This window comes from Opisthocomus hoazin, chromosome 17, assembly GCF_030867145.1.
Source record: "Opisthocomus hoazin isolate bOpiHoa1 chromosome 17, bOpiHoa1.hap1, whole genome shotgun sequence".
NCBI classification, from domain to species: domain Eukaryota; kingdom Metazoa; phylum Chordata; class Aves; order Opisthocomiformes; family Opisthocomidae; genus Opisthocomus; species Opisthocomus hoazin.
The window spans coordinates 7,913,752-7,939,609 of NC_134430.1; the positions used below are offsets into that span (position 1 = coordinate 7,913,752).

The 25,858-nt window shown below is 48.5% G+C and overlaps 1 protein-coding gene and 1 long non-coding RNA gene across 3 annotated transcripts; one reads left to right on the forward strand and one right to left on the reverse strand.

Moving 5' to 3' along the window:
* Positions 1-6,383: 6,383 nt before the first annotated feature.
* LOC142363443 (uncharacterized) lies at positions 6,384-10,013 on the reverse strand. 2 transcript variants are annotated; one of them, XR_012765746.1, is made up of 5 exons: positions 9,854-10,013; positions 9,308-9,396; positions 8,025-8,345; positions 6,637-6,793; positions 6,384-6,523 (listed from the first exon to the last, which is right to left on the reverse strand). It is a non-coding gene; the product is annotated as an uncharacterized LOC142363443 (long non-coding RNA). The 2 variants fall into 2 exon arrangements; XR_012765745.1 differs by having other exon boundaries at positions 6,384-6,793.
* A 157-nt stretch (positions 10,014-10,170) lies between these two features.
* On the forward strand, positions 10,171-25,287 carry STX12 (syntaxin 12). Its single transcript, XM_075437794.1, has 9 exons — positions 10,171-10,341; positions 14,396-14,465; positions 16,535-16,634; positions 18,483-18,620; positions 19,506-19,549; positions 21,458-21,563; positions 22,040-22,112; positions 22,283-22,365; positions 23,858-25,287. The coding sequence occupies exons 1-9, from the start codon at positions 10,230-10,232 to the stop codon at positions 23,945-23,947; spliced, it is 816 nt and encodes a 271-aa protein (XP_075293909.1). The 5' UTR covers positions 10,171-10,229; the 3' UTR covers positions 23,948-25,287.
* The last annotated feature ends 571 nt before the right edge of the window (positions 25,288-25,858 follow it).

Here is a 25,858-nt window from a genome sequence, read left to right on the forward strand (position 1 = left end):
TGGAGAGCTGCGTAGCCTGCCCCGTGCTCTCCCCATCCCTCTGCACAGCTCATCCCCTCTCTGACAACTCCAAGACAAACACCAGAAGGGGACAGAGGGTTTAATTTCATTCGTTCGTTCTCAGCCGAAGCCCTGTGTATTGTTTTGCCAGGCACACCGGCCTGCTGTGCCGGGCTACTACGAGCCACAACCGAAAGCCACCTCACTGCAGGTGGGAAAATCTGGGAAATGCTGCGGTGCTGTGCTGCGAGCAGCGCCAAGAGCAAACCTTGTTTGCAAAGGGAGCACAGCTCGTCGGGGAAGGAGCAGTAGTTTGAATAATTAACCCTAGTCCTAGCTTCCTTGGAGTTTCTGGTGGGGTTCAGAAGAGGATCCTGGTGTCCCTGGAGGAAGAGGAGCTCAGCACTGCCCGCAGAGCCGCCGGCCTGCTGGAGTGGGATGGGGGGAGGTGGGCAGAGTGTTGCCCAGCGTCTCTACACAGTTAAACCAGCTAAAATCCTAAGAAAGGCATCTCATGGAGAGGAGATCTGAAGGTGCATATTTCTGTCCTTTGACGGGGAAAGAAAGTTAGCTAGGACTTGGAGGCTGTGTTTTAGACACCTCGGAGCAGACAAATCCCACCTCAAGCGTGTGCGTGCAGCGAACTGCACTGTTCAGCAGCTTGGGGAGATTCAGTTAAAGCTGCTGCTGCCGATTTCTGCCCATGCGCCGCAAGGATCATCCCCTTTGGAGAAGCACAGGTGCTTCATGCGCTGAAGGCATGGCTGCCACAAACGACTAGTTTCTCCTGCAAAGCCTTTGCAAGAATCCAGGGCTGTGAACAGCACCGGCTGCACAGCCAAAGTGTTCAGGGCTGAATTAGATACTCACTGGAGTTTGGTAACTCCAAGGAGTTATTAAAAGCTGTCGGTGCTGTCGTGTGCCCCAGCAGATGGTCAGCAGGATCCGCTCTGTTCGCTCCTGGCTGGAGCATCTCTGGGTGAATTCAAGACAGCGAAAGAAAAGCTGCAGGAGTCCCTGCCCCCCTGCACGAGCAGGCTCGGCACAGCAGGCTGTTTATAAATAGCCAGTTTCAGGAAAAGGCACTTTCCGTTCTGGTGTCAGTACGCTGTAAAGAATAAACAGCTTTCAGAGCTGAAAAAAGCCCTCCTTATCTTCTCAGTAGGCAAAACCCTGCATCAGCCTGCGCGGGCTCGGCAGCGCAGGGGTGCCCTGGGCCGGTGGCTGCGGCACAGTCGGTAGCGCCGGGCGTTCAGCCCGTTCCCTCAGTTCTGCACCGCTGGCCTGGGTTACACGGGACCTCAGGAGAACAACGAGGGGCTCGAGCGTGCTGGAGCAGTGCCCGCGGTGTGAGGGCACGGCCACTCACTGAAGGACTTTACTGCACTTTCACAACTCACCTGAGCTGGACCATGGGCTAAAATACGTAGTATACCAGGTGAAAAACAGACAGGTTGAATGTCGGTGTGAGACAGGCAACAACAGAGCTAGGAGCAAACGGAGGGAGCCTGCAGCTTCTGCGGGAGCGCGGGGCAGCTCAGCCCGGCAGCACCGCCTGGGAACTTCTCCAAGGACGCAGTTTGAGTCAAAGGAGCTCTCAGACCTCCCAGGCAGAGACGCAGTTTCTGGACTCCTGGCACTTTCTGAAAAGCACACCCTGCCTTTCCCTTTTCTCTTCACCCCTGGGAGTCTTTGACTGTTCTGATGCCCCACGGAACGGGGCTGGAAGTAGGACAGGAGGGTTTTTCCCTCCGTAGGGTGGAGGGAGAGCAAAGCCCTACAGATAACGGGGTTCGCTTCCTCGCCAGGGCCGCGAACTCGGCTCTCTGTAGTAGCCAGCGTAAAGCAGAGAGTAGGGACACACTGCAAGATGCCTCTCCTCCCCGTGGCAGCATGGCTGTCCCCAGGCGAGCACGGGCCCCCGGGTGCTGGGTGGCAGGGGCCAGCGATGGTGACAGCGTCGCCCGGGCACAGGCACCGCCACGCAGCCACCGTGCTGGGACCGAGCGGAGTGGGCAGCGAGGTCCCCGGCACCCGGGGACACCCGGGGACACTCAGAGACACCCGGGGACACCCGGGAGCTCCCACGGGGCGCTGCTGCCTCCCGGTGGCACCGGGCGAGAACCGCAGCCCAGCCCCCACCGGGACTAGGGGCTGCGGGGACTGGGGGCTGTGGGGACCAGGGTCTATGGGGACTGGGGGCTGTGGGGACCAGGGGCTGTGGGGACTGGGGGCTGCGGGGGGTCCTGCGTCTCACGCCATTGGGGTCATCTCTCAGAAGCTGGTGCTGGCCCCTTCCTTCTGGCAGCCATGCTGCTCGCTCCAACAACGGCGAGACACACGGACTGTGAGTAACGGAGGTGGGCAACGGGCACAAACTGAAGCAGAGGAAGCTCCATCTGAACCCGAGGAAGAACTTCTTCCCTCTGAGGGTGATGGAGCCCTGGCCCAGGCTGCCCAGGGAGGCTGTGGAGTCTCCTTCTCTGGAGATATTCCAGCCCTGCCTGGCCGCGGTGCTGTGCAGCCTGCTCTGGGTGACCCTGCTTGGGCAGGGGGTTGGGCTGGGGGACCCACAGAGGGCCCTGCCAACCCCCACCATGCTGGGATTCTGGGATTCTGACCTCTTCACATTTTGCACCCTCAGAAACTGGAGAGAGGAGCCAGGGCCCTGGAAATGCTCCTGCTTGCTGAAGCAGAATATACTGTAAGAACAGCAGCGTTACGGGGATCTTCCCCAAAGCTATTTCTGTTGCGTTAACTCCTTCTGCAAAACTCCTTCTCCGCCGCATGAGCTCCCCGTGCCCCATCTCCCCGCTTCCGCGGGAGCAGAGCCAGTCCTGCTCCACCAGGCTCTGTTCCAGGCTCTGCTCCTGCATCAGCACTTCGTGCGCTGGGGACCTCCCAGCCCAAACTGCTCAACAGGCACTGCAAGCGCCTGCAGATGCCTGCTGGGTCCTGGAGCCGTGGAAGCTGGACATGCCAGGGACTGGCAGCATGGCCCAGCCACCACGGCGGCACAGTACCAAATTCGTGTACCTATTGTCAGAGAATGACTGTTACTCAGTTTAAATCACAACTCAGGTGACACAGGTCTCCTTTCCAGCTCTGGCACAGACATCCTGTGCAGTCTTGGACAAATCTTTTAATCTCCCCTCCGTTACAGTCTCCTGTCTGCCCAACGATCCTGAGTCCATGTTTCATAAAAGCCTTGTGATCATTGTCTCTGTGCTCAGGTACAAAGTGCCTCATGACCCACGCTGCTGTACCCAGGAGCATGCTTCTCCAAAAATCTCTTCTGTGGGCACATACCAGAAGTGGGCTGCAGCACTGAGCTCGGCAGACTCCCCGAATCCTGCATCACCTGGCAATACCAACACCTACTGACCATCCTCAGGGCAGATACACAGAAACTGTCCGACTGCAGCAAGCCTGAGGTCTGCCAAACCCACTGGCCTGCCTGCGTGAGCAGCCGCAACCGGCTGCTCCAGCCAGAAGCAGAAGTGATTTGCCACGAGACACCTCTTGAGAGAGCTGGCGCTTTGATGTGCGCAGCACTGTGGCCCTGAAAACCGCTGAACACCCCTCTGGACCGTCCTTTGCTCTCACTGTCATCCCATCCCTTTGCTAAGCATCCCCCAGTGACTTCCCACAGCACTGACCTCCACAGGCCAATTACGTGGATTGTTTCGAATTTCCATCAAATATCACCTTGTTCTTGGTACGAAACAAAATACAGATACTGTCGGAAAACTCGTGGTTGACGAAGTTCTTCCAGCCTGCTGTCCCAGATGCTTCCCAGCCCCGGGACTGGTGGCAGGCAGACACCGCTGCGCTGCTCCTGGACCACACATTGCCCCGGCCCTTCAAGCACCCCCCACCTCCCTGTCCTCCCTGTCTGCAGCGAGTGCTGTTGTCTGGTTTGCGCAAGGTTCTCCAGTATCATAAACTTTACTGGCTTTAATAGAGAGCTGTGATCTGTGAGAAAAGGCTTTGCCTTGCGCTGGCTCAGCTGTGTCACATCATTGCCATACGGATGCTCTTGGTTTGCCGGCTATGGATATCCGGGTCTTGTCCCTGGTTTACCATCGCCAGATACCATCTATAGCCTTATTTTAAAACCATTTAGGACATTTAGCACCCTCTAGCCCACCAGCACACAGGCTGTTTCTGGCTATATTGCCTGGAAAATAAAACGGCAAATGAATGACCATTGATCAAGGAGGAGTGGGAGCATGCCGAAAGGTTCTCACCCTCTCGGATGCTCAGCTCCTTGGAGCCTTTGCCCTCCTCATCAACACTGCTGTAGCCTCTCCTGAAATAAATCCGTCAACAATCTTCATTTTTGCCTGGTGTGGAGACCAGTTATTGCTGTAAGCACAGCAGGAACACAGAGGTCTCGCCAAGCCACACCGTGAGTTTGGTGGAGGGGAAGCAAGGCCTGGCTGGGTGCACGGGACACTGTGTGGGCCACTGGTTGCAAGACAGCTCTGCTGATGACTCCAGTCCCCTGTTTTGTCCACACAGCCTACAGATCAGTTCCTTCCTAGGCTCTATTTCTAGAGACTTTCCAAGGGTTTGGAGGCACTACAGGAGATGAAGGCAGTCTGTCAGGTCTCTGCCATGGCTTGACATAGACACTCCTCTAGGCCAGCATGACCAGATGGTCAGACAGGTTATCACCAGTGTCCTGTCCTCTGCATCCCATCAGTGACAGTCACCAAAGCATGGGATCCTGGAAAGGGACTCTCCTGCAGAGCCCCAGCACTGCTCTTTTCCTCCAGCACGGTCAGGAGGATCCTCCAGCTCAGAGCGGAGCAGATCCGGCACGTCATCTGAAGCCACAGCAGAAACACAGGTCATGCTTAGGTAACATACCCAAGCAAGAATGAGTGCACGATGCCTAAAGAGGTTTCCAGGGCTTCCCAACCACACCTTTCCTTACTGCTCAGGTTCCAGGCTCCCCAAACATCGGGCCTCCATGACCTGCTCATTGCCAGCCAGAGGGAACTTCCACCCAGCAATGAGCTGCTTCCCACTGCTGACTGAGAGCGGTAAGTAGCGATGGTGTGAAAAGTACCTCCAGAGCAGAACTGGTCCCAACAGGTCATCACCTCCTTGCCTGCCACACACTGCTGCGTTCACTAGGAATGCCACTTTGCCCCTATGCACATCTGCAGTCTCAGGACAAAAACAGCAGGCAGAAGCACGGCTTGCTGGGCTTCCAGGTATCACCTCGACTGCGATGACCCACGGCGCTGCTCTTTTTGTAATTTTCCTTGTCTGGGTCTGCTCTGTGCTTCCGAATCCTCCTTCGGACTGACAGGTCTGCAGTGCATCCAACCAAGCAACACGACTTTTTCCCCACCCTGCTTCCCTCTCCAGGGATCACTCCAAATTATTTGTTTTTGCGAAGTTCTTTGAAAGATCTTTGAGGACTCTGTCATGAACAGGCATTACTCTGGACGTGCTAGTTGTTTTTTTCCATGATTGGATTTAGCCTGTGAAGAAGAAGGATCCTAAAGTCATGCTAGCAGCATGCAAGCTGGTGACTATTGTTGTGGTAATGCAGCGCAGACAGCTGTGTGTGAATCCGGCCCACCCTCCCTCGCATGTGTGTGCTCTCTGCCACCCGCTGCCGCTCCCCAGAGCAGTTTCTTGGCGGAGGACTGTTCCTTCAGTCCCAGGACGAACGTACCGCTGAGAAGGACTGATCTCCCTTGGAGGGCCGGAGGGTTTTTCAGATACCTCTAGAAAGGAGGATGAACTCACACTGCTGAGTCTGCAGGCAGAAGTGCAGCGCAGGCGCAGTCCCCGAAGGGCAGCAGCGAGCGCTGGGGAGGACGCAGGCATCGCCCTGCGCTGTGCGTGCCACAGGTTCCCACGCCCCAGAGGTCACCTCTGTGGTCTGCGAGCGATTCCTCTTCTCCCTACGGCTCCTTCGCTCGGCAGGCTTCGTTTCTCTGTAGATGGTCCTATTTCACTGAGGAAGTGTGCAAAAGAAGGTACTGGAAATTCTTCTGCGTTTGAAGAATTGGTTCTTCAAACACTGAATAAATTTCTCGAAAGCCCTGTAAATGTTTTTCTTATAACCAAGCTTTACTTTTTCCACAGGGATGGTCAGAGTTGGAGCTGGGAGATCCAGGTACACAACATGGATTGGTTTTGCAATCAGATAGTTACACATGATGATGGTGAACGTACACAGAGTGGGAAATAGCTGGCATCATGAAGCTTGAGCTGCGCTCCCTTCCTCCCCCATGGGTCAGTCAGTGTATGCAGTGAAACCTCACAACCCAGAGATTCCCTGCTTTTGGAATTAACATTTTTATTGGTTTAAAAAAAAAAAAAAAAAAAAAAAAAAAAACAAAAAACCACAACTCCCAGGACACAAAAGCACCTAGAGAAGATGCTGGTGCTTTTCCGCCAGACAATATCGTGTGTAAATTATCAGGCCAGAATTTACACAATAAAGCACTTCCATCTTGGAGACTGGCTGTTGTCTGTCACCTCTTCTGAGCTGACACTGACAAAACCGGACAAAAGAGAAAGAAAAAGATCTCTTATTCTCTCAGATGAGAGTGCCATTATTCTTCAAAAGCAGGGAGGGAGCGTGGGACTTTATCACAGCAAACGCACCGCACCAAACCAGCCACTCTTCCAGCAGAACAGCTCATCCCGGAGAACACACCGTACGACTCCGCTGCAGCCAGACGATCCCACCGTCCTTACGGACCTGCAGGAACCATGAATCCGATCCAGCCAAGAGAGGGATCTGGATTTTCACAGTAACCTTCTGCCAAGAGATAAAGAAAACCCTTTGAAGTGCTGCTTCTTTTCTTTAAAGTGTATTTTCATCTCCTGACAATGGTTTGCTTATTTAGTCTAGCTAAAAGAGACCACTTCCAGTACAAACGAGTTGCAACTCCAGCCCAGCACCACCCTGTGTTTGCTTTGCTTCCATTTATTTTCTGAAGCCTTGCTTAGGAATATAATTTGGAGGGATGAGGGTTATTTATCCTAGAACACTTCTGAAGCTGAACTACGCTTAAACAGAGTGAAAAAGCGGTGCTTCGCTGCAATTTGTAGCGCTGTTTATTGGAATTCACTACATTCTGTTTCAGAATAGTTTCTGTCACAAATTTGGCCAATCTGGGAATTACCTGTGCTACCCTCAGTGCCCTCTCCGCCGCCTGCCGCCTTTGTCCTAAGCTCTGTCTGTGCTCATCGTAGACGTGTGGAACGTGAACAAGCATTTAACAATCCAGAACCCGCAAGTACTGGCTCACACACCATCTCGAGCAAGCAGCAGTCAAACCGACTTCAACAAACTGCTCGTGTGCTGAAAGTTGCATAAATATCTATTGCACACACACATTTTTCATCCGCAGCCCTGCTCGGCATTTAACATAATTTCAACCCATTGTGGGCATTTCTGTAATTAGGAATTTGTTGCTGTATCAGGCATTTCTCAAAGAAACATTTACTCTTCATCACACATACACTATTGCTTTCCTTCTTACAGGGCACGACCTCAGATTTTTTATTCAGAGCTTGGATGTACTTTCCTTAAAATACTGTAGCTTCTCCAGCAGGCAGCAGAAATGGACATTAACTTAAATTTCTTTACTCTTGATTTGAAAGCTAGCATTGCATTACTACCTGAACAAAAAAGGCAAGTTGAGAAAGTGTGTAAAAATATTATGAATTTTTAATCATTTTAAAATGTAAATTGTTTTCAAAATTAAAAAGGTTCTCTATTTTTTTATATTTCTAATTGTTTTCCTCTTATATTCTGATATTGCTAGTGATTATTTTGTAATCTTTGTGAACACACATTGAAATATTCATGCTTTTTGTATCAAAATATCTCATTTCCGTTGTGCTTATTGTACAGACATAGACACACCAACAGCTTCACTAGCAAATAAACCCTGAAATGCAAAACCAAATACTGAACTGGCCCAAATCCGAACTGAATTGTTTCAGCGAGGTGAGGCACCCACCTCCCCCCCAGCACCCACTACCTGCAACCAGTGCGAACGCCCGCTCTTCCGCCTTCGGCCGAGCCTGACGTGTGCACTTGCCCGTGTAACACCTGTTCGCAGTAACTTTGTTCATTGATTGGAAGGCATCGTTAGCAGTGAAGCAGTTTTCTTCTTCAGAGGCTGCCTTCTCAGGTAACGGGGCCGTTTATACCAGCAGAGTGAACAGCACTTCAGCATCTTCAGGACTGGCACAAATGTTTTTGTTTGTTGACTACAACCATTTTTTTAAATTCAGATATGATTCCCACCAGTGGTGGCATTTAAAAAGCACCTATAATTTAGTTCATTATATATATTAAGCTGAAATAAAACAAGAAAAAATAAACTAATTTTACAGCCTTGGTTTGATTAAAATTAGTAATCTGACCAAGTAAATTCTACAACCAATTATTCAAATTAAATTGTTCTGCTGCCTTGAAAAAGGCATTTCCCCAAGAGCCAGTGTACGTGTACCATGTTTTGAGATGCAATTTAAAGTGGTGTTACGTGGAAAGAATATCATAGAATCATAGAATGGGTTAGGTTAGAAGGGACCATTAAAGGTCATCCAGTCCAACCCCTCTGCAGTGAGCAGGGACATCTTCAACTCGCTCAGGGTGCTCAGAGCCCCGGCCAACCTGGCCTGGAGTGTTTCCAGGGATGGGGCATCGACCACCTCTCTGGGCAACCTGGGCCAGGGTTTCACCACCCCCATTGTAAAAAATTTCTTATTTATATCTAGTGCAAATCCACGCTCCTTTAGTTTAAAAGCTTGTCCTGTCACAACAGGCCTTGCTAAAAAGATTGCCCCCACCTTTCCTATAGTATATATATATCCTTTCCCTTTAAGTACCGGAAGGCTGCTCTAAGGTCTCCCTGCAGCCTTCTCCTCCCCAGGCTGAGCAGCCCCAGCTCTCCCAGCCTTTCCTCCCAGCAGAGGGGTTCCAGCCCTCACATCATTGCTGGGGCCTCCTCTGGCCCCGCTCCCACAGCTCCAGCTCTGTCCTGTGCTGAGGGCTCCAGAGCTGGACGCAGGACTCTGGGGGGTGGTCTCAGCAGAGCAGGGCAGAGGGGCAGAACCCCCTCCCTCACCCTGTGCCCACAATGCTGGGGATGCAGCCCAGGGCACGGTTGGCCTGCTGGGCTGCCAGCGCACGCTGCCGGGTCATGGCCAGCTTCTCATCCCCCAGCACCCCCAAGTCCTTCTCGGCAGGGCTGCTCTCCATCCCCTCACCCCCCACCCTGTATTGATAGTGGGGGTTGCCCCGACCCAGGAGCAGGACCTTGCGCTTGGCCTTGTTGAACCTCATGAGGTTCACACGTGGCCACTTCTTGAGCTTGTCCAGGTCCCTCTGGATGGTCTTTGACAGCTCTGTGGTAATGGAAAGAGAAGGGATAAAGTTAATCGCAAATTGTTATGTATGCTCAACCTCTAAACACCTATTCATTATTCTCCCACTGTTTTATTGACCAGTTATAAATTCTAGGCCTTTTAGAAAGCTTAGAGTGTTCATTGCTTTTCAGCGGTGCTACAGCAGGATTCTTCTCATCTAATGATGAGCCAGTTGGACTTGATGATCTTAGAGGACTTCATCTTAGAGGGCTTTTCCAGCCTTCGTGATGCTATGATTCTGTAACGTTAGCTGCCTTGGTTCTCGTGCCTTCACGCACGCCCAGGTCACGCCCAGCCCAGCCCCGGCTCTCTGCCGCCCCGCAGCCACACGTCCCCCGCTCCTCGGGCCGGCCCCGGCCCCGGGCCACGCCATGAGGCGGGTCAGGCAGCGGCCTGTGTCCCGGCCAGACCCATCCGCTCCTCGACCTCCCCTCACCCGAGGAGCCGGGGGCACAGCGCCCGCGGCGTGGCAGGGCCCCCCTCACCGGCGGGGCAACCGGCCCCTCAGGGCACACCGGCCCCTCACAGCCCCCGATGGCAGCCCGGCCCGGCACACCGGCCCCTCACGGCACACCGGCCCCTCACGGCCCCTGACGGCGGCCCGGCCCGGCGTCCAGGCCCAGCCCCCTCACGGGCGGGGCGCGCGCCCCGTTGCCACCCCACGCGCCCTCCCCACCCCTCGAGTGCGCAGGCGCCGGCGGCCGCGCCCCGCTCCGTCAGCAGCGCGGGGGGGCGGTGGCCGCGCATGCGCAGCGGCCGGCGGGGCTCTGTCAGCCGGGCCTGGGGGAGCCGCGCTGCCTGCCGCCCCGGCCATGTCGTACGGGCCGCTGGAACCCCGCCGCCCCGGCGCGCCGCCCCCGCCGCGGGACTTCGGCGGCATCATCCAGACATGCAGCGGCAACGTGCAGCGCATCGCGCAGTACAGTGAGTGCGCCCGCCCGCGGGGCCCGGCCCGGAGTCCCCCCCCTCATCCCCTCAGACACCCCGGGGCGGGCAGAGCCTGCGGCAGGGCGGTGCGGGTCTGCCTTCCCCGCGGGCGGAGGCCGGCCCGTGGCCGAGCTTCCCCCCGCCCCCGGTGCGCTCTGATTAGCCGTGATGCGGCGGCCGGGGGGCCCTCCCTGCGCTGTGCCCAGCCGCGGCGGCACCGGAGCCCTCCGGCAGCCCGGGCCGGAGCCCGTCTGCCCGCCCGCCCCTCGGCGCTTGGGGGAGCCGCGGGGGGGTCGCAGAAGCTGCTGTGGCCAGGGGGGCGGTGGGTGCCGGGGGGGGTGGGTGCCCGTGAGGGGTGGGTGGCGGGGGGGTGGGTGCCGTGGCACTGTGGCTGTCGCTGGAGAGAGTCCCGGCGTTGTGAGCTGACCGCTGGTGGCCCACACGCCGCTGCCGGGGGGGCTCTGCTGAAGCCCCTGCCGAGGTGCGGCCTTGGCTGCGTGGGGAAGGTGTTGGTCCTCCCCGTCCCCGTGTGGTTCTTCAGGGGCAAGCTCAGCTGAACGCGTTGGTTCCTCTGAAAGGTGGTGACTTCTCCAATTCAATTATACCAAGCTATGAACATTGCTGAAACTGTTTTGCTCTTTATCAGCCGTGTTCGTTTCCTCTTGGCGTAGGCACGGCTGCTACTGGAGTTGCTGTGAAGTTCCCCAAACGCGAGTTGTCTGAGGTTTTTCCTTTTTTTTTCCTTTTTTTTTTCTTTACACCCCGCCCCTTCCATGGGACTCCTCTCTGTGAATCTGCCCTGCTAAGTAGTTCAGCTGCTCTTCCTCACAGGACAAGCTCCCGCTGTCTCGTGACGCGCAGCCATCCTATCTCGGTGCGCTGCCTGTCTCAAACAAACAGCCCTACAGTTTTCATCGAGGTGGGTGGGAACACACAGGACATCTGACTTAACGTTATGGTAATTAACTTTATTACACGTTTTATAAAAGCTTTCCATTCAAGCCTAGGAGTAGAAGAGATACTGAAGCCTTAAGCCTGTCCTTATTTCTCACTTTATTCACTGTAGGGAAAACAGCAGGCGCACAGTGGACAAGCAGACTAATATTCACTCCTGTTGGGAAACTGCAGAGTTAGCGTCTCACACCAAATGTACAGAAAAGTGGTGATGTGAGCTGGTAAAACTGTTGCTTGCAAGACTGTTGCATTTCATCTAGAGCAGAGATTGAAACGTTTTCAGTAATCTTAGGTGTAAAATCAATCTGATAGCTTTCTACGATGGCATGACTGGCTGGGTAGATGAGGGGAGAGCCGTGGATGTTGTCTACCTCGACTTCAGCAAGGCTCTCGACACCGTCTCCCCTAACATCCTCCTTGGGAAGCCCAGGAAGTGTGGGCTGGATGAGTGGTCGGTGAGGTGGATTGAGAACTGGCTGAATGGCAGAGCTCAGAGGGCTGTCGTCAGCGGCACTGAGTCTGGTTGGAGGCCAGTAACTAGTGGTGTCCCTCAGGGGTCAGTACTGGGGCCAGTCTTGTTTAACTTCTTCATCAATGACCTGGATGAAGAGTTAGAGTGTACCCTCAGCAAGTTTGCTGATGACACCAAACTGGGAGGAGTGGTGGACACACCGGCAGGCTGTGCTGCCATTCAGCGAGACCTGGACAGGCTGGAGAGTTGGGCAGAGAGGAACCTGATGAAGTTCAACAAGGGAAAGGGTAGGGTCCTTGCACCTGGGGAGGAACAACCCCAGGCACCAGTACAGGCTGGGACGGACCTGCTGGAGAGCAGCTCTGCGGAGAGGGACTGGGAGTGCTGGGGGACGACAGGGTGACCATGAGCCAGCAGCGTGCCCTGGGTGCCAAGAAGGCCAATGGTCTCCTGGGGTGCATGAGGAGGAGTGTGGCCAGCAGGGTGAGGGAGGTTCTCCTCCCCCTCTGCTCTGCCCTGGTGAGGCCCCATCTGCAGTGCTGTGTCCAGTGCTGGGCTCCCCAGTTCAAGAAAGATGAGGAGCTACTGGAGAGAGTCCAGCGGAGGGCTACGAGGATGAGGAGGGGACTGGAGCATCTCTCCTCCAAGGAGAGGCTGAGGGAGCTGGGCTTGTTCAGCCTGGAGAAGAGAAGGCTGAGAGGGGACCTTAGAAATGCCTCTAAATATCTGCAGGGTGGGGGTCAGGAGGACGGGGCCAGACTCTTTCCAGTGGTGCCCAGCGACAGGACAAGGGGCAACGGGCACAAACTGAAGCAGAGGAAGCTCCAGCTGAACCCGAGGAAGAACTTCTTCCCTCTGAGGGTGACGGAGCCCTGGCCCAGGCTGCCCAGGGAGGCTGTGGAGTCTCCTTCTCTGGAGATATTCCAGCCCCGCCTGGCCGCGGTGCTGTGCAGCCTGGTCTGGGTGACCCTGCTTGGGCAGGGGGTTGGGCTGGGTGACCCACAGAGGTCCCTGCCAACCCCGACCATTCTGTGATTCTGAAAATAGTTAGTATGCGGAAGGCTTTCCTGCCTAAAATTGAAAGGGTTTGGAGACTGAAAGCTGCTGAGGGGGCTTGTGCAAGAATCTCCCCCAAGGGAGAAGAAAAATATCACAGAGTATCTAGTGCAAATGCCATTTGCAGAGTCCTTGATATCCGCACACAGAGTATAGTCCGTGTGCCGTTTGTCAGTTTAACTTGACTATGAACTTTTCTGACCTTCCTGGGGCTGACAGAGCTGTGAAATTCGTGCAGTCTTGCTTGCTGGAAGGCGTGTTCACCTCGGTGTACAAGGAGCTGCTAAACAACTCTTCACTGTATGAGCTAATAGGAGTCTGGAATTCTCAGCAAGAATACTCTCACTGGATGCAAAAGCTAGAATACTTGCCTAATTCCTGATTAAATCACATTGCAGCCTCAGCTGAGCTGCTGTTACTGTAAGCCAGTGGACATCACTTTAGAAGAAGTGGCCTTTGGAATCTGGTGTTCCTTCACCAACACATTTAAGTGGCTTGCTCCAGGCTGAAAGCAGAAGTGGCACCAGTAGGGTGTCACTGAATTGGAGGGAGCTCTTGTTAAACTCATCAGGTATTTCAGCTCGGTGCAGGTGCCTGTAGAACTGTATGAAGCTGATCCTCCTTGGTCTTGCCTCTCTGGACGCTTGATGGGCTAGCGTATGATTTCATGATGGGTTTGGGCCAGGCAGACATTGCAGTGCTGACACAAGTGGTGCGCCCGGCATCTTTAGGAATGCTAAAAATTGTGCAGCTGCAGAATAAAGTGGATCAGCTTGCTGATCTGTCAAAAAAAAACCCATCTTCTAAGGTAGAGGGAGTGGGGAGAGGTTAACAGTTTGATGTGATTCATTGTGTGGCTGCATAATCACTAGTGCCTACACAAGAAAATAATGGAAAAACATGGGAGATACGGGAGAAAGAGGGCTAGAACATCTCTTCTTGCTACAACATGATTTCAGATGGATGCAAGCTAACCGTGAAGTGTACCATTGCTATCTGCTATTCTTGAAGCATTGTTTGTGCCAGTATTGTGAAAGGTTTGGGCTATCATGACTAGAAAAATTAAGATTTTTTTTTTTTTTTTTTTTTAACTGGTAGCAACCCTTGGCTTTTTCCTTTTTTTTTTTTTTTTAAACAGCACGAATAATTTAAGTAACTTTAGAATATGTAAGAGTGGCAACACAGCATGGTAAAGTTGTTCTGCAGCAGTGATAGCCTGAAATACAGAAATAGTAAGGCTGGTAGAGACAAACAGGTATGTTCGTTTGTCTAGGAGGGTTGAGCAGGAGGAGTGCACAAGCTTTTTAGCTCCACAGACTTGTCTTCAGGGCACGTATGCCTCACCATCGCTTTCTTATCTGAAAGTTAGTCTCTTAGGCTGGACCATGTCTAAATGGGGATGTTTAAAATACACTTTGCCTTTAAAGGAAAGAATACGAGCGTTGTCTTACCAGCTTGTGTAAGTCAAACATTGAGAGAAATCCTTTGGGGAAAGCTAGAAGAATACATTCAAGAAGGAATAAAATACACTTCTCTTACTAACTCATCTTGTGATCTCTTTATCTTCAGCTGCTCAGATAAAGAATTTGATGAGCCAGCTGGGAACCAAGCAGGATTCCAGCAAGCTTCAGGAGAACTTGTGAGTATCAAATGAGATAACATTTATGTAAGTTCTCTTTCATTTCTGTCTGTATTGTTAGAGGAGCTGGGTTACTTGCTTTGGGGAGATAGATGCGCTGTTCAATAAATTTAATGCAGTCCTACAAAACAAAGCTAGCTATGTTAAGTAGTTTACTGAATTAATTACCATGTTTCAGCCATTCAAAACTGCTGGATGGGAATGGTTACAAATGGTATAGTTTATTTAGAAAGGGTAGTAGTACACCAGCCACGCATTAGCTGTGTGCTGAGGACTAGCCACAGCGGCTTCACCTGTGGTTTAGAAGAAGCGAATGCCATACTAGGTACTTGGTCCTCACGTAAGAGCAATAAGGAAAAACAGCAAGGAAGGCCTATAACTGGTGAAATAGTAGCTTGTAGTGCAGATAGATTTAGGCACTAGAAAGAGTAGCAATCCTGTGTGGCAGCCAAAATGCCACATGTCATTTCAGAAGAATAATATGGCAGTGGGGGACAACATAGAAGACACTTAAACAGGCGTAGTCCAAAGTGACTGCTAGGGAGACTGAACAGGGAGTCAGTATGTCTGTGCATCTTTTACAAACTTGTGAAGCATAAGTAGCGAGTTATGAGAAGAATAATTTCCAGAGTAATAAAAGAAAACTTGGAAGTAAGTTCTTCCACTGTCTCTTCATGTGACTGTACCTTGAATCTCTGAGTATGCAACTTCCCTGTTTTTCTATAAAAGCTGATTTTTGGAGAAGTTCATAACTTGTGGTGGTAGCTAGATGCACCACACTTGAAGGATGAGATCAGAGCCTGCTTGGGAGGAAAAGGAATTTGTTTGCCTGAGCTGCTCGGTTGACTTGATCTGTATTTAATTGGTAGATTAAAAAACTAATCACTGGTGACCAAACAAATGTCTTTCCAGTTACTTTCATTGTAGAAATGACCCTCATCTTTAAGGTGAGTGTTTGCGCTCACAAATTGTCAGCTGCTGTACAAATTTAACACAAAAATGCATGGGTGGTTTATTTAGCTCACATATTGGTTGTGGAGTCTCCTTCTCTGGAGATATTCAAGACCCGCCTGGACAAGGTCCTGTGCAGCCTGCTCTGGGTGACCCTGCTTCGGCAGGGGGGTTGGACTAGATGACCCACAGAGGTCCCTTCCAACCCCTACTATTCTGTGATTCTGTGATTGCAGGTCAACTTGTAGAATAATGCAGCCTGAATACTTTGATTTGTGTATTTATCAGGCTGAATAGGTGACTTCACAAGCATCTTGTTATCCATTGAATGCCAAAAAAATCGGTTCTCATATTAGTATTTTGTATCTTCCTGGTTTACACTATTAGTTTTTGTGCATATGGCTGCAAAATAAAAGCTGCAGTTCTGCTCCCTGTGAAGCACTAACTTTCTTTCTACTAAACTGCATCTTTGTGTGTTGTGCAAGGTGATGTCTTCACATGCAGTTCAGTTCAATTAATGGCTTTCTGTATTGTGGTACTAATGAAGGTGCTGTTCCCCTAGATCCTTTGCAACAATAGCTTTGAATTGCAGCGTTGCTGGAAAGCATAAGGGCTCAAGGGAAAGCCTTGCATTTCCCAAAGTAGAAGCTGGATCATTCCTCTCTCTGACCATTAATTTTCAGGAAAATATAAGAATTTAATACTTTTGAGTCTCTGTGCTTTTATCAAATGTACATTTAACCAATGGAGCTGGCAGCTGTCATGTGAACAGTTAGTTACCAATTGGTACCACAAAGAATTCACCCTAAAAGAGTGATTATGTTCACTGAATAAAGTTGTCTCTCCCTTGAAGTTTTCTCTCATGCCATTGGAGAAAAATATCTTTTTAAAACTGCTGAATTATACTAGTTAGCAGGGAGCACGGAACTTCTCTGAATCTTTTTTAAAATGTAGTCCAGAGTCAAGTTAAAAGTCCATCTCTGTTCCATTAGGATGAAAAAAACCACCATAAAGATGTCTGATCTCAGAACCCCTACTTGGTCATTTTTTTGGAATCTGAAATGCTCAGAGACTGCTTTTCTGAAGCTTGTGTAACTGCTTTTGAATTTTTATTTCAGACAACAGCTACAACATTCTGCAAACCGCCTTGCCAAAGAGACCAATGAATATCTAAAGGAGCTGGGGTCTCTGCCACTTCCTCTATCTGCTTCTGAACAGGTGGGCACGCAGAATTTGTCTGGGTGTATTTTTAAATCACTCATTTCATGCAAGTAGCTTAGACTGCAGCCTCACAAAGCTTTAACGGAGACAGCAGCCTTTAGTGATGAAGAATGTTGCTGAAGAAGGGAAACGCATTAAGCTGGCTGCTTATGTGACACTGGGAAAACAATGTTTCCCAGTGGCAAATAGGTGTAAAACTTACTCGCATGGGAATAAGGAGTGTTAAATGTTTGGGGAGAGCTGAGTATGCAATTTGGTTTTTCTGAGTAAATTTCTAAAAAATAGTCTTGTTTACAAAGCGCCTGGTGATGCGAGGCAGTGTTTCAGGGTAAGAACTAACAGCAAACTGCATGTCAGATGAAATGTGATCACGCCAAAAAGCTTTCTCTTGCATGTGATGTCTCAGTGGGGGGAAAAAGCTGACTCACCTTGCTCATACTTGACTAAAGCAAAATATAGTGAGGCAATGATTATGACTTTATCTCTTGCCAAGTAGTCCTTCGAGTTCCCCCTCTGTATGGGAAAGGGAAGGGACAGTCCTCTGCTGTTGGCGTTTTCTTGCTCTACTTTAAAAAATTACCACAATCTTGATATGTCTGCTTTTGTGATACTGCTGTGGGATGATCGGTGGATATGGGTCAGCAGATGTTTTCTTAGTCTAATTCTGTATGTAAAGGTTTATGTGCCAGTTGTAAGCATGGCCATGTTTTGCCTGTTTGTTCAGCAAATATTTGTGAGTTAATTTCCCTCTGGTGAACAAAATCCTGTGATGTGCATCTCTCCGAATGCAGCAGTGACTTCTGAAGCCTAGTGAAGCCCGTTGGAGTAGTCCAGTCAAAATCTGCAGGAGCTGGTATTAACCTGCTGAGGATCTCCTCTGGCAGAAGAGTTGTTGCTTCCAGACAGCTCAGATGGAAGCTGCAGCGGATTATGAGACTGCTGTAGTGGCTTATTATAGAGGAAAAAAAAAATAAAAATTGAAAACATTTATTTCCTTGAAATGGCTGTTGAATTGATATAAACTCATTGAAAGATTACAATACTGGAAAGCCTGCAATTTGAGACAGCTGTTGGGAATCTCTCTAATGGAAAACATAAGAACTGACCGGAGCATTGAGTGTCCTTTTTCACAGCTTCTTGTTTCCTGTAAGTGGAATGTCACAACACTCAAAGGAGATGCTCTGTGCAAGCTAAATAAGTTCATACTGTAAAACGAGGATGAAAAGGAATACTGCAATGAATGTGTTTGGAGAAAAGATAAACTGAAATGGTTATCAGGACTAAGGATATCCTCTGATCAAATAACAGCAGGCTTGTAGTGTGGCATGGCTGGGAGAGGGAGCTGATGAAACTGGGGTAATGGGTGTTGTCATTAGTTCTGGAAGCGTGGGGCTTCCTCTGTTTGTAAGAAGGTTAAGGGGGTTGTCTTACCGGGACAAGAGAAAGTTAAGTACTTCCAGGCTGGCTAAGTAGAGGAATGGAGGGTAAAGGCATTGTAGGTATCCAAAAGGTACGTAATGAAATGTGGTAGATGACTGGAATGTGATTTGAATAAAAGTAACAGTGTAGAAGACCTCTCTACTTCAGGCTTAAAACTAGATTGAAATTAGAGAACTGTATTGGACAAACCTCTTCTGCAATAGGCAAGGTGTAGAGCGTGTGGTGTAGGGAATTTGGATATGGTGGGCTTTTTGTTCTCTCCAGTGCCCCAGAATGCTGGAACCAAAAGATCCTGTGAACGCCGGCTTTCGTCGTTGTTGTTATGATGATGGTTTTTTTCACTCTGACAGTTACGTTCTCATGAATGGGAATATCTGAACACTTGGTTTTGTTTCAATTCCTTAGCGCCAACAGAGGCTTCAGAAAGAACGTTTAATGAATGACTTCTCCGCGGCCTTAAATAACTTCCAGGCAGTACAGAGGCGAGTGTCAGAGAAGGAAAAAGAGACTGTGGCAAGGGCGAGAGCTGGCTCCCGTATCTCTGTAAGTATTTATAGAAGTTTTGTATTGATACAGTGAACTACAAGTCTGTGAGATATTTTGTACTTGCCTACCAACTTCATAGCTGTCTCCTGACATGTTACCGAGTGTAGATGAGGCCTCGGTGCGTTAGTTTTGTCATTCCAAATGTTGTAAGTCAGCACTCATTTCAGTGTGCTCCTTGTCAATGGTAGGAGAGGAGGGAAGGAATCCTGGTAGTTGTAAATGTTGTGGAGGACGAGCTGAGGATAGTTAAGTATAGTTAATAGCAAAGTATTGCAGGCTGCTCTTTGCTTGATGTCAGGCCTAGACTATAAAATTTAAGAGGTCAGTTGGAAGCTTATCACACCTTAAATTACATCTGAAATCTCACGCTGTGTTTCTTTATTTTATTATAGCTTCTGTCCTGCTAACATCTTGAATGTACATTCAAACTTTCTCCCTATTATGTTTTGAGAAACCCCTGTGACTACTAAGAATTCATAATAAAAAGGCCAGTGAAAGCATTTTTCTCCCCTTGCCTTGGGGCTTTGTGTCAAGTACGCATTCTTAATTTCTACGAGGGAACACATTTATCCATTGGATTATGCTCTGAATTTTTTCCTGTGTGTTGAGAAAGCAAGTGACAAACGACAGCTGGTCTGAGTTAATGGATTAGCTGCTTTTGATTGCTCAGTTACCTCTGATTTGCAGAGACATTCTGAATCTTAAATCAAATCTAAAGATGAATCTAAGTCTAATCTTAATTATCTAGGTTAAATTGAAGTGACAGTGGCATTTTCAAAGAACTCTCTGGACAGTATATGCCTTTGTCTTCAAGATACTGCTGTTGATTTTGCGAGTGGTCCTGGCAGTCTGCAAGGCTAATAATTCATTTATCTCTTCCAGGCTGATGAGCGGTTCAGAGAAGAACAGCTTGTTTCATTTGATAGGTAACAGCTTCTTGTACTCTTGATGTGTACTTTTAACTATGTATAAATAAAGTTTTTGAGGCAAGATACGTTACTGTAACTTGGGCAGGCTCTGTTAGCTGAACACAAAGCAAAAAGATTTGAAATGCAATTATTACAGTACTTGTAATATACAGTGTAAAAAACTAACTGCATGTGACAGTGTTTTATCCTCCTTAAATGCAGATTGTGTGATTCCTGCCCTGCGGGGAATTGCAGAGTCCCTAGTATGTGGCAGTTGGAGCTCCTTTCTGGACTGTGAGCACAAATTACCAGACAGGATTCCTCCCGCTGCAACTCTCTCTGCAAAGAGCTGTGTGTTTATTTCATGGGTTTGGGTGTTCTCCAGCAGCCCAGTTGGACCTATTACAGAGCAGCGGATGAGGCTGCCTTAAATTCAGAAGTCCTGGACGTTATGCACGGGCAAACTAATCCTAGAACGTGCACAACATGACAGGATTGCTGTCACCTGTCAGACAGTTGTATCAGTTCTGCAGTAACAGGGTACCTGCATGGTCGATAGGTTTGTAAAATGTTATATTAACTCTACAGTGTGGTAAAGCGAACTCGGAACACTCCAGAAGTGATTACAGTGTCAGTTTCTACTGTATGTATGTTTGAGAAAACTGGGATGCAATCTGCTGGCCCTGCCTGTATAAAACACTTTCTAAATCAAGAGACCTAGCTTACGTGTCTCATCTGTACATCCTCCCTCTGCGAACTGTTCTTCATCTCATCCGCTGCTTGGTGTGCATCCCCTTTATTAGCCCTGTGCTTTCACATACCGAGTGAAAACCCCACGTTGTTCAGTTACACAGGTGCTGTGATGAATGTGAAGGCCTTGCACACTAAAGATAGGGGAGCCAGACAGGTACCTGTTCACGCAGAGGCTCTTAGCTTGGCGAGAGGTAGTGGCACACAGCAGCTACTCCACATTTGGAGTTGTTCTTGTGTGCTACGTGTCAGAAACCTCTGCCTTAAATATCTGAAAACCCTACTGCCATATTAGAGCTGAACTGCTGGCATGGTCAGCTGTCTCTGACCTAACCATGAAGCTTATCTTCATTTCCTTTGGCACTTTGAGACTTTAAAACTTACCATTTAGTGTTGTACACCTAACGCCGGAACGTTACAGTGCTTTCCGGCACGCTCTACTCGTTGAGAAGAGGGAGATGTTCCCTTTGAAGAACTTTCTATGCTGAACATAGAGATGGCCTTGTGTTATAGGTACTGCCTTCGCTAGAATTGGTGTAACTGTGCAGCAGTAAAGTACCAGCTCACCGGGAGAGAGGTAGACTGGGATGCAGAGTTACTTGGTTTTTAACATCTCTCTTGGCGTGTGATTTAATTTGAAGTTCTTGCTAAACTAATGAATTAAAATACTAAACCACTTTATTCTTACCTCCAAATGGCCGATAGCAAGTGAGAATCTTTGAATCCCGATGCTGGTTGGGTGTTCTTTTGTTCTGATAATGTTCAGCTTGCAGGCTGCTCTCTGTCCAAACTTTCACCCTGATTTCTCCCTTTTTGGGGGATGGTGAGAGGGAAGGGAGGTACAGGTATTTAGAAAAAAAACCACCCTGAACTGAAATAAGGAGGTTTCTTCTATAATGCTATAGATAACTGTCACATCCGAGAACAGAATATTCTATGCATGTAACTGCTTTCCAGTTTTTTCACTTTTCCTTATCTGTCCCTTTTTTCAATTTTTACAGTTTGTAAATGGTCACAGATCAATCCTGTCTCTGCATACAGGTGCAGGGCCAGGAACCTGGGTCTTGTTCTGTAGGAAACTTTTCAACTTATACTCACTGGCACTTTGCTATAAATGGCGTGTGGAAGTACCTACGCTCAGAGAAAGAGCAGAGCTTTCTTTCCATCTCTTTCCAGTGGTGAAGATTGGAATCAAATGCAGTCTCAGGAAGAAGATGTGGCAATAACTGAACAGGACCTTGAACTCATTAAAGAAAGAGAAACAGCAATCAGGCAATTAGAGGTGACCAGTTGACCCTGCACAGTTAACAGTGCTGGGAGATAAACCAAAGAAGTCGTGCGGTGCTAACTAATGGGATGGGCTGAGGAGATCTGCAGGTGGAGGAACGGAGTTCCTTGTAGAGAGGATTGATGCCAAGATCAATCTTCCTGCTCCTGTTGCAGGAAACTATGTATATTTTTCTTCAGTGTTGACTGGTGGTCCTTCAGAGATGGCAGGAGCAACACATGTTACGATGTTCATCTCAGTTCCATACTGTGCTAATTGCTAGAGTGATGAAACACATCGTCAGTGGCAGGAGTATTGTAGGCTCCTGTGTTAACCCCCAGTTCCACAGATCGTAGCGTCAAGTCACCTCAGTCAGTGGACGATGGTAGCTATTCTGACTCCCTGAGCAATGGTCAGCAGAGGTACTAAGAATAAGGATTAGAAAAATTGTAACCGGTGTTTGTGGTAACATGTCAAACTGTTGTCTTCAGGCAGACATTTTGGATGTCAACCAGATATTTAAGGATTTAGCCATGATGATTCATGACCAAGGAGATATGATTGGTAAGTGTGTTTGGATAATAGAAAGTTTCTTTTTAGTTTAGTTACATATTTTGCCTCCATAGATTAAACTTTCCAGGATTTTGTGTAAAAAGTTTTGTATTTCTGGTATTTTTCTTTAAACGCTGAAGCTCTGAACTATTGTACAATGAGTTCTCTTATTTTTTCTATAGATAGCATAGAGGCAAATGTGGAAAGTGCAGAAGTCCATGTGGAAAGAGCCAGTGAGCAGTTACAGAGAGCTGCCTATTATCAGGTAAATTCTGTATGCGTGCGTTATTGTCAGTGTACAGTTGAGCAATAATGGAACAGGCATAACAAGACACATAGCAAGGACTGCAGCACACCAAACAAGTTATTCAAAACAGCTTGTGCAAGCAGGTGCTCATTCAGAATTGTGCTGCAAGGAATAAAGTGCTTGAGTCAAAAACAGAGTATTGAAATCACCCTTCTACTTCAGAGATCTATAGTCAGTCTGTCCCTTCACGTAGATGTGCTCAGCAGGTTGAAGTGTTTGGCTGTCTGTGCTGTTCTCGGAGTTAGCAGAACAGTCAAACACAATTTCTTATGCTGTGTCCATCTTGTAAACATATCAGCCAAGACTCTGATGTGCTGAAATCCTTGCCCAGACTAGGGAAACTTCTGGTGACTGGGATTTGCAGCACCCTTCTGAGTTTGTGTCCCATAGCCTGTCCTCCCTCTCCCATCAAATCTCTTGCAGTGGTTCTCATTGCTGCTTAAATCTCCTTTGCGCATGATATTCAATGTTTTGTGTAGGTTCCTTTCATTGTTATTGTCCATGTAGGTTCAAGCTCTGTGAAGGAGCAAGGGTTCTGCTTCAGTCAGTCCCATGCGGAGTTTCACTGCTGGGACTTCACGCTTCCACACAAGACAAAAAACTGGGACTCTCTCAAGCTGTTGGCGTGGGGAGGTACTAGAGGGCAATGAAACTGCAGTGCTGGTTAGCGCAAGGGAGGGACAGTAGCTTTTACCATCTGGCAGCATTTGGTAGTATTATCTCTGTCCATGGCTTCCTGTATAAAGCTTTGAGGTACGTTATAGATCTAAGTTTGGGAGCTATTGGACACGGATGTGTTTTTCTGGCTGGAGAAGGAAGCGGTTAGATATAACTATCCTCCAATCCTTAGATACCAAGTTAAAAATACTTGGTGTCTATGGACAGACTGTAGTTTCCTACGATGAATAAAGTGATCAAAACTGTAAAATCCAAGTACAGTACCTGTACAGTAAATCATTCAAACTGTAGAAATGCAATACTATTTCCACACCAGCTCCAAGAAGCCAAGTTGTATTGGAGAATGGCTTAGCAGTTTTATTAGTCTTACATGGAAAATCTAAATAGGTGGAGATGTTTGGCTTTCCTTTGAAGCCATGTTGTTGTCCGTTAGGATGAAAAGCATGTGGTAGCTGTTGTCAAGTTCTCTTTTTGCAGCCAACTTGAAGTAAAGCTTGCATTTTCCTTAAGAGAATGAAAACTTGTCACATTTTGACTTAACGGCATCTCCTAGACCACTGTGCTCCTAAAACTAAAAACACTTAGCTGTAGGATCGTGCAGTTTAAGGAACATGGAAAAGCATTCAGACTACACTGGTTACTTCTCTTGAATAATTATGGGTATTGAGTGCTCTAGTTCGCCAAAGTTAGCAACATTAACTGGTAGACTTGCTTTTTCCTCTTGTCATCTGTTCCTGGTGTCAGTGGCTTTGTTTTTTTCTTCTTTTATTAGAAGAAGTCCCGTAAGAAGATCTGTATCCTGATTCTTGGTCTTGCTGTGGCTTCTATAATCATAGGATTCATTATCTGGCAGGCAACATAATGAAGTCTTCACGTGGAACCTAGTCTCACTGCTGAGATTTTTTTTTTTCCCCTCGGAGCGAACAGGCTGACTGGTCTCGGAAACGAATTGACCACCCTGAAAGAGCACAAGCTGGAACTACTTCTAGTAATAGATATTAGCAACTAATGTGCAGATAACTAGTATTTGGAATTAGTGAACCATGGAGACAGTATTTATCAGTTTATATACAAATTATATTGTTTTATGTAACTAAAATCTTGTGGTTTTGCTTTCTGTAATGTATTATTCCCTGTCCCAACTGTATGCTGAAGTGTGATCAATAATTGGAGATGTCTTGTTTTTGACAAGTGGCACAACTTTAACATTTTATATGTATAAGTAACTTTGTTGGACTGGAATAAGAATGACATTCAAAGAGGGCACAACACCAATTCACATTACCTTAATCCAGCAGTTTCTAAAGTCTCCAGTATCTGCCCCATGGTTTTATTAGTCTCCAGGTGGCTGTGGCTCTAGATCCTCTTGAAGAGAAAGATGTTGTTACAGACTTGAAAGGCAAGGAGAAGTGTGCGTGGATGGTAGCTGGAACCACTGCGTGCTGGTCAGGTTAGCCCTGGGACTCGTAACTGTGGTGTTCAATTTTTTGAGCGTGGTGGGGATTGTTTTTTTCCAAAATGCATCACTTGAGGAGGACAGGATGTTCTTTGACTTATAATCTAACAATGCAACTTCCTTAGAGAAACTAGCTGGTGGTTTATTATTGGACAAATAAATCTCTTCTAATGCTGACTCTCAAGCACTAGAAATACAAAGTTTAGCTGCTCGCTTCTAATTGCCTTTAGAAGCTCCCAGGGAGAAAATCGGGCAAAGATGAAGAAGTGGGCGCTTACGTTTACAAGCTAGCAAGACAGATGAGTATTAGCTGACATCTTGCTTCTGAAGGAGTCTTAAAGCCCACTTGTAGTCTACTAGTAAATATTATGTGTGGCTTGTGAACACCTGGTATCTTCCATTCTTTGAAACAGAAAGTGCAGAAACTGGCTGAGTGAAGTGCTAAAGATTGCTGGTTCCAGCTGCCTGGCCAGTGGAGCTGGGTGGCACATGGCAGCCACTCCCCACTTCGATGTAGCTCTGAACTGACATGCACTGAGGGAACAGTAATCTGTCCAAAGCCCAAGAGCGCGTGGTAAATGCAGCATACTGACCCATTTTGTATTTAATCCTTATTCCATGTCTCCTGTATAATAAAGTCAATGTGAAGGCTGGGAAGGGAGCGTGTTCTCCCAGTTGCACAGTGGTTTGCACTATTGCGCCATCATTCCATCTTATAACCATCAATAAACACTTTTAAAAGCCTACCTCAGAGCTGCTTTCTCTTGCAGTTTAGGCATTGGCACGGGTGTGTTTGCATTTCCCTCTGCAAGCAGAGAAGACTGCAGCAGCAGCAGCGTTTCCTCCAGCTGTAGTTCTGTGGTCCCTGATTCTTAAGACTGAAACTAGCTGGAAGCACTGAGTGACTTTCACATGGACAGAACTCCTGTGCAGAGCCCTGATCCCAGGAAAATGGGTCTGATGCCCCACACCAGCGTTCGGTCAACTTTGACTGTTTGCCTGTTGCTAGAACTTCAAGTCTTTGCTGAGCCTGGATGGTAAAATCTGGGACGGGAACTTCTATGTTGTCCTGCTCCTTAATTAAAACATTCCTTCTAAAGGGCACAGCCTGCTGCGGGGATGTCACCCCTGCGTCTGGAAATGAAGGCACCTGCCTTCTCCCCATGCTTGGAACGGGGCCTGGGTGCGTTATTTGTAGGATTCATCCTTACTCCAGCCTGTGTTGGTCCTCTGGAAACCGGAATTGAGAACACCCGTCCAGCTGGCTGGACTCAGGGTTGCTCCGCTCGCTTGACCCCGTTCTCTTTCTCCCCATCC